Source organism: Giraffa tippelskirchi, chromosome 13 (assembly GCF_054371585.1).
Source record: "Giraffa tippelskirchi isolate mGirTip1 chromosome 13, T2T-mGirTip1v1.2.pri, whole genome shotgun sequence".
Lineage (NCBI taxonomy): Eukaryota > Metazoa > Chordata > Mammalia > Artiodactyla > Giraffidae > Giraffa > Giraffa tippelskirchi.
The window spans coordinates 23,013,991-23,027,252 of NC_137287.1; the positions used below are offsets into that span (position 1 = coordinate 23,013,991).

The 13,262-nt window shown below is 41.1% G+C and overlaps 1 protein-coding gene across 3 annotated transcripts in view; it reads left to right on the forward strand.

Moving 5' to 3' along the window:
- The window catches only part of DNAH3 (dynein axonemal heavy chain 3), a 221,930-nt gene that overhangs the window by 196,076 nt on the left and 12,592 nt on the right, over nucleotides 1–13,262 (forward strand). For 2 of the 3 annotated variants that reach the window (XM_081554574.1, XM_081554575.1), the window contains exons 53-57: nucleotides 2,639–2,864; nucleotides 5,753–5,997; nucleotides 7,867–7,983; nucleotides 11,221–11,375; nucleotides 12,233–12,400. In XM_081554574.1, coding sequence (XP_081410700.1) covers nucleotides 2,639–2,864; nucleotides 5,753–5,997; nucleotides 7,867–7,983; nucleotides 11,221–11,375; nucleotides 12,233–12,400 — 911 coding nt within the window. Of the gene's footprint in view, nucleotides 1–2,638; nucleotides 2,865–5,432; nucleotides 5,998–7,866; nucleotides 7,984–11,220; nucleotides 11,376–12,232; nucleotides 12,401–13,262 lie in introns of all 3 variants that reach the window. The other variant, XR_014072618.1, reaches the window with a different exon arrangement.

Below are 13,262 nucleotides of genomic sequence, written 5' to 3' on the forward strand. Positions count from 1 at the left end.
GAGAAGGGGACGACAGAGGATGAGGTGGTTGGATGGCATCACTGACTCAATGGACATGAGTTTGAGTAAACTCCGGGAGTTGGTGATGGACAGGGAGGCCTGGCGTGCTATATAGTCCATGGGGTTGCAAAGAGTTGGACACAACTGAGGAACTGAACTTCCATAAAGAAGAATTTTTCTTTATCAACTCTTTGGTTTACTCAGGCAGCAAAGGTTCTTGTCTCATACTCTAATTACCAGCTTTCAGAGTAATGAAAGCAGTAAGAAGGTGGTTTTCTGGTACATTTATTAGTGCATGAGTTTTAACATAGTGGATGCTTCACATATAGTAGTGTTTTACTCCACTCCTGTCATCATTTACTCCACTCCTGTCATCATTCTTTTTGATGTTCAGATCATTCATCCTTTGGCTTATTAGGATAGGAGTACCTCCATGGCTATATGCTTTTCACATAACCCCAGCGGTTTTTGATAACTTCCTTGCTGTATAGAACTACCATATATCTTTCAGGCTTATCTTGAACAAACATTTCTCCAAGAAACACCAATTCCTTTATTGGGTCATGGTATTTGGAAACCTAGGGTTCCTGTCACTACTGAGTACATCATTGATTGCAGACCTTACTTTACACTCATTCTCTTTTTGGCTGCATCCAACCTGCTTTTTTTTAATGCTAATTTTTAAAATGTATTTCTTTTTGGTTGCAGTGGGTCTTCATTGCTGCACATGGGCTTTCTCTAGCTGTAGTGAGCGGAAGCTACTCTTCATTGCGGTGTACTGAGGAAGCTTCTGTTGTTGTGGAGCACAGGCTCTTGTGCATGGGCTTCCGTAGTTGCAGTACATGGGGCTCAGTAGTTGTGGTGCACAGGCTTAGTTGCTCTGTGACAGTGAAATCTTCCCAAACCAAGGCTAGAACCTGTGGCTCGAAGGACTCCATGTGATCTTTGGGTTTCCCTGGTGGCTCAGATGGTAAAGAATTTGCCGGAAATGCGGAAGACCCAGGTTTGATCCCTGGGTCAGGAAGATCCCCTGGAGAAGGGAATGGCTACCCTCTCCAGTATTCTTGCCTGGAGAATCCCATGGACAGAGGAGCCTGATGGGCTACAATCCATAGGGTCACAAAGAATCAGACACGATGGGAGAGACTAACACTTCCACGATGAATTTTTATCTTCAGTGACAATGCTTTCCATTTCTAGAAGTTTTATTTGCTTTGTTCCAAATTCATGTATCTTTTTCCCATAGAAGTCTGAAATTTAGGCTACTGACTCAAGAAGCAATGCAGAAGCTTGTCACTGGCCTAGAGCCTGGGTAAAAACAAAAAAGCAACAATTGTTCAGTGAGAAATTAAAATATTAAGCCTATGCTACATGCAGATGATGGTTTTAGATTTATAGTACTCTCTGGTATGGGATTCTCAAGCTGAGAAATTTCCCATAAAACTGATCCAGAATGGGAAAACGCTGGGGACACTAGTGTTTGTATATACAAAGTTGTTCTGTTAGGGTACTCCTTAAACCCATGGTATGTCAGACTCCCACAAAATAACACAAACTTGCTGATTGTGAACTCACAATAAAAAAAAATTATAAACTACATGAGGAAACACAGCACTATAAGGGATAATTAGCACATGGAACAGTTAAGAGAATTAATACCCCCCAGGATTATGGGAATATTATGGGCTGAGTTTGTCCCTCCCAAGTCTGTATGTTAAAGACGTAATTCCTAATATCTCAGAATGTGACTGTATTTGGAGATAAGGTCTTTAAATGGTTAATTGTGCAGTCATTAGGGTAGGTCCTAATCCAATATGACTGATGTCCTTAGAAGATTAGAACACAGATACACTGACAGGGAGAAGTCCATGCAAGGACACAATGAGAAGATGATGTGAGGAGAAAATGGCCACAAACAATCCAGGAAAAGAAGCCTCAGAGGAAACCAAGCCTGCCAGCACCTTGATTTTTGATTTCTAGTCTCCAGAACAGAGAGAAAATAAATTTCTGTTGTTTAAGTCATCCAATCTTTGGTTATTTGTTATGGCAACCCTAGCAGATTAATATTGTCTCTGGGAAAGACCATAAAAGAAACACACCTAAAAATCATTAAAGAAGAAAAACTCACAAAACAATATGACACTGGCTGCCTCTGAGGAAGAGAGATGTGAAAGAGACCTACTTGAAATTTCACTGTCCAAATACCAGTTTTCCTAGTAAGTTTATAAAAGCCCAGTTCCTAAATTAACTTACTTACAAAGCAGAAATAGAGTCACAGATGTAGAAAACAAACATAGTTACCAGCGGGCAAGGAGGGTAGGGATAAACTGGGAGATTGGGACTGACCCATACACATTACTATATATAAAATATATACTAATAAGGACCTACTCTGTAGCACAGGGAACTCTTTTTAATATTCTGTAATGATCTATATGGGAAAAGAATCTAAAAAAGAGTGGATACATGTATATGTATAATTGATTCACTTTGTTGTACACTTGCAGCTAACACAACATTGTAAATCAACTATACTTCACTAAAAATGAAATGTAACACCCTTTTTTGTGTTGTTATTGTTAATATGGTCTTAAGTAGCCTGTTCTCTCTCAAAAGTCCTTTTTCTTCCTGATCTCAGGCCTGCTGAAATTTGCTGATGATCTTGGCATGGGAGGTACCAAAACACAGACCATCTCCCTTGGCCAAGGGCAAGGCCCTATTGCGGCCAAAATGATCAACAATGCCATCAAAGATGGGACCTGGGTGGTCTTACAGAATTGTCATCTGGCCACAAGCTGGATGCCTGCTCTGGAGAAGATCTGTGAGGAGGTGATTGTTCCTGAGAGCACCAACATGGGATTCAGGTGAGATGTTGTCCCACCACTGCATCTCTGGGCCCCGGTCTTGAGCTCCATATGTCATGGTAATGTCTGGGAATCCAAACAAGATACAGTTCAAGCCTTAAGAAGCTCTCAGTCTAGTAGAAGGCAGACTTTATATGAATAATGTTGATACCATGCAGTACCTGCTGTACTTGTTTGAACAAGAATGGAAAAGGAAGGAAAAGTTGAGGAAGGCCTCAAGTATTGAAAGATAAATAGGAATTTTCCAGGAAGGACATTACAGACAAAAGGGACAACATTTGTAAAAGCAAAGGAAATACCAAGAAGTTATCTTGTGATTCTGGGATATATGCTGTGAGAAACTGTTGTAGGGAGGTGATATGATATGTCTGAAAAGGTAGATTTAATACCAGCAAATTAGAGTTTTAAAACTTATTGGTCAAAAAAAAAAAAATCCTACCTGTTGTCTAGATACTTGCTCTATCTTCTATTTCTGAAGATCCGTGGAATTTTAATCGTATTGGAAGCAGCAATTTGTCTTCTATCAACTTTAAACTCCAGCAAGACTAGGCCTAAATTTTTGCATTTAGAGAATGAGGAGATGAATCAGATAGGCTTTGAAATCTTTTAACTTAGATTTTCAGTGATCTTCTTATTCTGGACCAGGGGTGAACAAACGATGGCCAAATGCAGTCTGTAGCCTGTGTTTGTACAGCTTGCAGTCTAAGAATAACTTTACATTTTTTTATGGTTGAAAAAAATTGAAAGAAGAATAATACTTCATGACATGTGAAAATTACATAACATCAAGTTTCAGTGTCTATAAATAGTTATAAAGTTTTATTGAAATATAATCATATTCATTCGCATATTGTCTACAACTGCTTCTATACTTCAAGTAGTTGTGACAGAGACCATATGGCATGCAAAGTCTAAACCATTTACTATTTGATCCTTCATAGGAAAAGTTTGCCAAATCCTGTACTAGGCAACAAAGTTTGCTAGTTATTTTTATTTTAGTTATGTCTGCCTGAAAATAGAAAAGTGTTTGGTGTTTATTTAGAAAACCAGATTAGGCCATAGTTGATTGTATTCATGTAAGGCTCATATAAGATTCATGTATGAGGGAATTCATGTATGAGAGGGAATCCATTAATTTCAAGAGTTCTATTTTGTGTGAGATCCTGAGTTGTTTCATTTATTATCAGTTACATACTCAATGAAGAAAAATTATTCATGTTGACATCTAAGACTTCTTGACCCCAAAGTTGGAGAAGGAAATGGCAACCCACTCCAGTACTCGTATGGAAAATTCCATGAATAGAGGAGCTTAGTAAGCTACAGTCCATGGGATCGCAAAGAGTCAGACACTGAGCGGCTTCACTTTCATTTTCACTTTTAACTTAACCCCAAAGTCACAAGCTTAAGTGCTTACACAAGCCAGCAATGTAATAGCCAGCAATGACTGAAGAGGACTGGGCACAAGAAATATTCCACTTTCCACGCTGTAGTGGCTGTCATCATGGGCAGTCAGCCTCAGCTGAATATCAGTAGGGAGTGGTGGGGTCTGTGGTAAACTAGAAGCACATGCCCTGTAGAGACGAGCTACTACTGCTTAATGACAGCTATCTGTTGCCAAGCAGGCATGAAGGCCTCTTGTGTCCAGATTTTCTGATTATTTTAAAGGAAAGATGGGAAACTAGAATTTTAAAAGAAAACCCTAGATTTGTAAAAGTTGGCAACTACTTCAAAAATATGTTGCAGCATTATGTTGGTTTGCATGGTAAGAGTTAAATATCAGCCAGCTGCAAACTGAGGTCAGGTCATAGGCCACCAGTTTATGGCCTCTCTTTCCCCTCTGAGCCCTGTGTCTGGACCATAGCAGGCTGCCCACCCAGCCCTTACCACATCCCCAACTTTTCTTCCTCCGTGTGTTTGCTCAGCCTGTGTCTTTAATGATTTTTCATCACCAAATCTGCCTGTTGGAAACCTTTCTAATGTCTAGCAAAAAAACCCCACAAAAATGAAACAACAGGATGCCACAGTATGCATGCAGCTTGAGCCTGAGTAAGAAAAGCAAATGAAAGACAGTATGCCAACATGTTAACCTATAGATGGTAAAATTATGTATATATATTTCTTACTAAATACTTTCACCTATGTTCTCACTTTTTTTATGGACATAGATAACATTTTATTATTTAAGGAAAAAAATCTTCCATATTCTCAAGACCCATTTCAAATGCCACTGGCCTCTATGACAGAAGTCAGCAAACTTTTCCTGTAAGGGGCCAGATAGTGAATATTTTAGGCTTTGCAGGCCATACTGTCAAATGCAACTATTCAACTCTGCTGTTGTAGCATGAAAGCATCCATAAATAATTTGTAAATAAATGGGTGTGGCCATGTTCCAATAAAACTTTATTTATAAAAATAGGTTAAGGCTAGATTTGACTCCACGGCAGTAGTTTGCAGACATTTGCTCTCCCCACTCTTTGTATCCCCACAGCCTGTTACTTCCCTCCCTCCCTGCGGTCTTGATTTTAAAACTTCGTGGCATTGTTTGCTTGTCTTTTCTCCCCTCCTCAGCTCCCATTTTCCTTCCCCTCCTCAGCCCCCTCCCCCGCCCCTGACACCCCCAGCAGCAAGACTGTGAGTAATCTGGAAGCAAGAAACAAGATGTGTCCTTGAAAACCCCGCTTGACTTTGCTCTGCCTGTTTCCTCACTGGTAAAGGGGGTGGTAAATCAGAGGGTGGCTGTGAGGATGAAAGTAAATGAAGGGACATAAATTCTTAACATTGGGTTCAACATCTATCAGAATATAAAAAAATGGTAGTTATTTTTTTGTTACTATTTTTTAGTATATGTATTACATTGCTCTAAATAATTGGATCTGTTGCTCTTCTAGGCTCTGGTTAACCAGCTATCCATCAGAGAAGTTTCCAGTCAGCATCCTCCAGAATGGGATTAAAATGACCAATGAGCCCCCTAAAGGGCTCCGGGCCAATCTTTTGCGCTCTTACCTCAATGATCCCATCTCAGACCCCATGTTCTTCCAAAGCTGTACCAAAGCAGTGATGTGGCAAAAGCTATTGTTTGGCCTTTGCTTCTTCCATGCCATCGTTCAAGAGAGGAGAAACTTTGGACCCCTAGGTGAGAGATGACAGCGTACTTGGATTGCTGGGGGAAGGATCACAGACAGATGCAGAAATGTATTCAAGTTTATACTCAGGGTTGCCAGTAAAATAAGTTGTAAGAAAAAGATAAGGTATAAGTACGTTCCATGTAATATTTGGGACATATTTACACTAAATATGATTTGTTGTTTATCTGAAATTAATTTCACTGAGTGTCCGTGTATTTTTCTTTAATAAGCCTGGCAACCTTATAACCAGATTAGGATCAGGGTCAGGGAAAGAGGTGATGCTCCAGAATCAGAGGTCTCCTAATTACTGAAGTTATGTGATAACAAGAAGATTGAAAGCCCCTTCCCTTTGGTGTGTATTTGCCTAGCTTGGGTACGTACAATGGCCACTCTCCAGGGAATTTTCACCAGGTAATTTATAACAGTTTAGGTTGCTCTCTTTACATGTGCATAACAATGAAAGAAATATAACTGGAAAATCTATCTGTGCTTCTCCTTGAAAAAATAAACATAAATTTCTTTATTAATGCAACCTATCCATGGCCTAACTTAAGTGACAGTATCCTTGTTGGAGCAGATCATCAAACTAAATACAGATCCCAAGTCACCATGGTTTTAAGGATGAATTATTTTTCTCATGGAAAAATGGATGGATATCCATGTCTTTTCTCATGGATCATTTTTCTCATTATTAATCCCATGGGCTGCCTCTGATTCTTTTCTTGAAATGACCCACCTCAAGGTATTCTTAGCAATTTTGGCGGGTTACCAAAGGAGGCAATTGTCTTCTTGATGAGTCTCTCAGAACATCCTCTTTCCTACTACCTGTCCCAGTTAGCACCACACCACCTGACTCTTCCACTTAGGGTTTCAGGGATGAGACAGCCAAAGTGGACACTCCCTCTACATTTGCATCTCACACACCACATTCTTCCATCCATGCCTGACCTCCAAAAACCCATACAACAATTTGGCTTATAGTCAACTGCCTAGTTGTGTTTTGTTTGCCAGAACACAAGGTTTTGTTTTTTTTTTTTTATTTATTAATTTATTTATTAATAATAAATAATTGTTGGCTGCACTGGCTCTTCATTGCTGCCTGAGGGTAGCGAGTGAGGGCTACTCTTCATTGCAGTGGCTTCTCTCATTGCAGAGAACCAGCTCTAAGGTATGGGCTCAGTAGTTGGGGCACACAGGCTTAGCTGCCCCGCTGCACGTGGAATCTTCCTGACCCAAGGATCAAATCTGTGTCCCCTGCATTGGCAGGCGGGTTCTTAATCACTAGACCACCAGGGAAGTCCAAGTTTTTGTCCAAGTTTTGTTTAATTTGAATGTGAATGTTTAGGAGGAAATGAAATATCTCCATTGAATGCAGGTCCCACCACACCCTACTGTCTTACATCAGGCCTGCTTCATACATTTATGTTACTTGTATAGCCCCACTGGGCATTTAGCATTATAAACTTTGGAAATACAGTGCAAGAAGGGGAATTCTCAAAGCTAATTTAGTATTGCCCAATCACAGATACTGCTCTCTAGCTACGCTTTAGTGTTATTTTTGCATTCTATGCATTACCATGGTATTCCAGCCAGGGTGAATAATTCTCATTCCACAAATCCCAGGATGGTAACATCTTCCTTAACAAATGGGGAGATCCATAAGGAAACTGACTTTAGAATGGATGTTTTTTTCAGGCAGAATATCTCCCACGCTGGCAGTAAATGTCAAAGCTAATAGTTGGCAAGGTGCTTAATATTCATGGGACTGAAAAGAGGCTCTTGATCCATAATGATGTTTAACTTCACCAGCTCAATCTCTGAGTGGGAATTAAGAACTCTCATCCCTGAAGCATCTAATTCATCTTTGCCTCGTACAGGTTGGAATATTCCTTATGAATTCAACGAATCTGACCTGAGGATAAGTATGCGACAGATCCAGATGTTTCTGAATGATTACAAGGAGGTGCCATTTGATGCTCTGACTTACCTGACAGGTATTTATGGGAGGAGGTTTTGGCAACCATTGAATTGAATTGAATTGAATTGAAAGTCGCTCAGTCATGTCCGACTCTTTGCGATCCCATGGACTATACAGTCCATGGAATTCTCCAGGTCAGAATACTGGAGTGGGTAGCCTTTCCCTTCTCCAGGGGATCTTCTCAACCCAGGGATCGAACCCAGGTCTCTCGCATTGCAGGCGGATTCTTTACCAGCTGAGCCACAAGGGAAGCCCTTGGCAACCATAAACCTCCACAATTATGCTCCACCTTCCTGCTCCTCTGCTTCCATCTCCATTCATTTACTCACTTATGCTTTCAACAAACATTGAGCTCTTACTGATGCTGGTCACCATGCTGGATATTGTAAAAAAAACCAAACCAAACAACATACCAAAAAATTAAGATCAATCCCTCCCCTTAAGTGGTGCACAGTCTACAAAGGGAGAGAAATATAACAAAATAAATGACAATACAGTGGTAAGTTCAATAAGAGAAACATTTATAAAGTAGAAAGGCAGCACAATGATTAAATTTCAGATATGGGGTGGGGATGATTAGGGATAACTCCCTGAAGGCATTAAAAATGGTTTTGAGGGATAAGTAGGAGTTTTACAACTGAAAGAAGAAAGTGGAAGTGAGTGGTGAAAAAAAGGAAGGCGAGCGCTCCCAGCAGAGATACCCTGAGGTGAAAGAGACACTTGCTGGTTTGTATTAAAGCGATTCATCAGCAGTCTTTTATTAACCATTCAATATATACCAGTACATAATATGGAAGAATGTAAATATATAAAACTTGCTCACTACCCTCAAGAAAAATACCATGTAATCCTAAAGAGAGGAGATAAGGCAGAGGAACCAGAGATCAAATTGCCAACATCCGCTGGATCATCGAAAAAGCAAGAGAGTTCCAGAAAAACATCTATTTCTGCTTTATTGACTATGCCAAAGCCTTTGACTGTGTGGATCACAACGAACTGTGGAAAATTCTGAAAGAGATGGGCATACCAGACCACCTGACCTGCCTCTTGAGAAACCTGTATGCAGGTCAGGAAGCAACAGTTAGAACTGGACATGGAACAACAGACTGGTTCCAAATAGGAAAAGAAGTACGTCAAGGCTGTATATTGTCACCCTGCTTATTTAACTTATATGCAGAGTACATCATGAGAAACGCTGGGCTGGAAGAAGCACAAGCTGGAATCAAGATTGCTGGGAGAAATATCAATAACCTCAGATATGTAGATGACACCACCCTTATGGCAGAAAGTGAAGAAGAACTAAAGAGCCTCTTGATGAAAGTGAAAGAGGAGAGTGAGAAACTTGGCGTAAAGCTCAACATTCAGAAAACTAAGATCATGGCACCCGGTCCCATCACTTCATGGCAAATAGATGGGGAAACAGTGGCTGACTTTATTTTGGGGGGCTCCAAAATCACTGCAGATGGTGATTGGAGCCATGAAATTAAAAGACGCTTACTCCATGGAAGGAAAGTTATGACCAACCTAGACAGCATATTAAAAACCAGAGACATTACTTTGTCAACAAAGGTCCGCCTAGTCAAGGCTATGGTTTTTCCAGTAGTCATGTGTGGATGTGAGAGTTGGGCTATAAACAAAGCTGAGAGCCGAAGAATTGATGCTTTTGAACTGTAGTGTTGGAGAAGACTCTCGAGAGTCCCTTGGACTGCAAGGAGATCCAACCAGTCCATCCTAAAAGAGATCAGTCCTGGGCATTCATTGGAAGGACCCATGTTGAAGCTGAAACTCCAATACTTTGGCCACCTCATGCGAAGAGCTGACTCATTTGAAAAGACCCTGATGCTGGGAAAGATTGAGGGTGGGAGGAGAAGGAGACGACAGAGAATGAGATGGTTGGATGGCATCACCGCTCGATGGACGTGGGTTTGGGTGGACTCCGGGAGTTGGTGATGGACAGGGAGGCCTGGCGTGCTGCAGCTCATGGGATCGCAAAGAGTTGGACACGACTGAGCGACTGAACTGAACCGAAGTGTCATCATAAACCTATTTACTGCTGGGACAAACTATAATGTTCAAACTAAATTTTGCTGAAGGCCTGAGAAGTCAACAGAGAGAGATCTAGGTGGTGTGGTTTAAGGTAAAACAGCTTCCGTAGGGCTCAAATTATTACTCAGTAGATATGAACGTCCCCTGTCTCTTACTTCTCCCGTTATGAGCTACCAAGATGTTCCTCTTAGGCATTTAGACCCCTCCAATGTCAAGAAAAGCTGAGGCCTCTTCAACTTGTCCTACTTCCTGCTTCATGCTCATAGACCTGCCCTTTCCTAGCATGGTTGGAATTGGAAATGAACCCACCCTTCTGGAGAGGCTTTGCATGTGCACACGCATACATGCAGACACACACAGATGTGTCTTTTCCTTGCAGACTAATGTGTTGTTCCCAACTTCCAAATACCAGGTAACATACATACTATTGAATCTGATCCAGCTAGAAAATGCATCCTGAGCTGCTGTCTCCTCAAAAGAATTACCTAATTCTTTTTGTAAAAATCGGAGTGTAGAAACCTGAGTTACAGAGAATGATGTTGATGATGGGGATGAGGGTAGGAGAGTCATATCACAAAGCAGTATCTATGGATAATCTCAATTTTCTTATACACACACACACATATATATACACACACACACACACATATATGTGTATATATATTTGTGAAAGCAGTAATTCAGTGTTTTCTATATGCCAAGCATTGTGCTAGATGTTTTGTAAGTATTGTTAACCACAACCATGTAAGATGGGTATGCAGTTATCACTTACTAACAGATGAGAAACTGCTAATAAGCAGCAAAAGTTGGAGCCTAGATACTGGCTGAAATTGGAACTTGGCACTGTCTCATGCCGCAGTTCTTACCCTGAACCACATTTCTATACTGCTTTTCACATATGTACATATATACACAAATGTCCAAACAAATATCTGGAAGATGCCTCAATGTTAACTGTTACCTTAGTTGAAATAATTGGTGACAGATATTATTGCTTTTATTTCAGTTTATTGCTATTTTCTAAATTCTAATATAGAAACATGTATTATTTTTGTAGCAACCATAATACCAAAAAGGCCTGGTCTTAAACTAAGCTGAGCATGGTTTTTAGCAACTCTGTGACTCATTGTTGGCTGGAAGAATCCTCTGTTTTAGATTAATGACCAAGTTCATTATGGATTCAACTTCTTCTGTTGGCTGTCCCCAGGGGAATGTAATTATGGAGGCAGAGTAACAGATGACAAAGATAGGAGGCTCCTGCTATCCCTTCTGTCCACGTTCTACTGTAAGGAAATCGAGCAGGACCATTACTTTCTTGCTCCCGGAGACACTTACTACAGCCCTCCTCATGGCTCCTACCAGGTAAGGGGCAGGAGGAGCTTGCCAGTCTCCATGTGGTTAGGGTTGCAGTTGTATCCAAGGAGGGCCCAGGGAGAGCTTGGGTTTCCTGACTTGTGTCCATAAGCTATTTCAAATCGTCCAAAAAGCCTACAAGATAGACATTATTACTATTTAGTGAATCCTAGGCATTTGGTAGACAAGATCTTTCAAAATATGGGGTCCATCTGGGGGGAAAAGGAAGGGATGGTTAAGATGAAGCCTTGCTGGTGAACAGGTTGGAAACTGCTACTTGAAAACAAAGGTTCAGAAGGTGGCACAGGGAGGGACAGAAAAGCTGGATGGGAGAATGATAAATGGAAGAAGAAAATAAGAGATCCTAAGGATGAAAAGGGCTTGCTTTTATTGAGTACCTGTTATATACCAAGGCCTTATTCCTTCATAACCTCATTTATCTTCCCATTTGCAGATACAGAAACTGGGCAAATAGCTCAAGGTGACACAATTAGTGTCTAGCTCAAAGTGACTAGCTCAAGGTTACACAATTAGTTTAAGATGGAGCTAGGACCCAAATGCAGTTCTATCTGAATCCAAACCAAATTTTGTCTCCAAAGCCAAGACTGCTGGGAGAGCAGGAAGGAAGCCAGCAGAGTTGGGAGGGGAGATAGCCCGTCTACCTTCATATTCATACTCACTGCTCAGAAACCTGTATGAGGGAAAGCTTGCGATGTCTTGGCCCTGGTGGTGTGTGCATGTGTGTGTGTATGGCCTGTGCTACCGAAACAGTGTGATTTCTATGTGAGTCTAGTCTGGCCAAACCCTGGGTGATCTGTGGTACCCCAAGAACCTGAACTTACATTAACTGAAGATTTTCTTTTCAGTCGTATATAGACTATATCAGGAACCTCCCTATCACAGCCCACCCAGAAGTGTTTGGCCTCCATGAGAATGCTGACATCACCAAAGACAACCAGGAAACCAACCAGCTATTTCAAGGGGTGCTCCTGACCCTCCCTAGGCAGTCAGGAGGGAGTGGCAAGTCCCCTCAGGTAACCAGGCTTGAATTCAATTTCCTGGGCAATTTTCCCTCTAGTGGGCATGCAGGATTATGGGTGATGACCAAGAAAGCAGAAAAGTGGAGGCATGGCAGATCCCTGAGGGAGGGCATGGATGCTCTGGTCTTACTGCTGAGAGCCCTTAAATACTGAGCTGGTTTCTTAAAATGTCAGTCATTCCTATATAACCTTCATGATTCATTGTTACATCCACTTATCAGCTATACTCCATTTACACAATATTTTAAACCCAATCTCTTTTGCTTAAAAACATTTAAAAAACTGCACATCAGAACTGTAAGTGAAAAACAAATCCAGTACCATTTCGATAAAGTCATGACAGCCACAAAAAGAAAATGAAGGCTAAACATTATTAAGTTCTTCCGGCTGCTGCTGCTGAGGTCTTGCTGGCTCCTTGGGAAAAGAGGAGGATCAGCAAGTGTTACAGAGCATTTAATTAGTCCTGACCTGACCTGAGACTTTTTCCTTGAAGGGAATGAAAAGAAAAAGGTGGCCAAAACTTGACAAGAGAGTGACTTTCTCACCATGTGATTCAATATTATTTCTCCAAGTCCTGGAGACACCTGGAGTCATTTTGGGTGCCTCCTATGATCTTTTCACTTGGTCTACAGATGAGGGCAAAATGAGCCATACAAGAAGTGACCCACTTCAAGGCACTCATAAACCCAGAGGCAGTGCCAGACCCAAAACCACATCTCCTGATTCTGTCCTGTTCTCTCTTTTCCTTCTCTTCCCTTCTGCAACTTCTAAGCCATCCCATGTTTAACTTTTCTCAGCTGTGGATTTTGCATACAGTGGGCTTTGCATATCTGCAGGTTCTGCTTCCTTGAGTTTG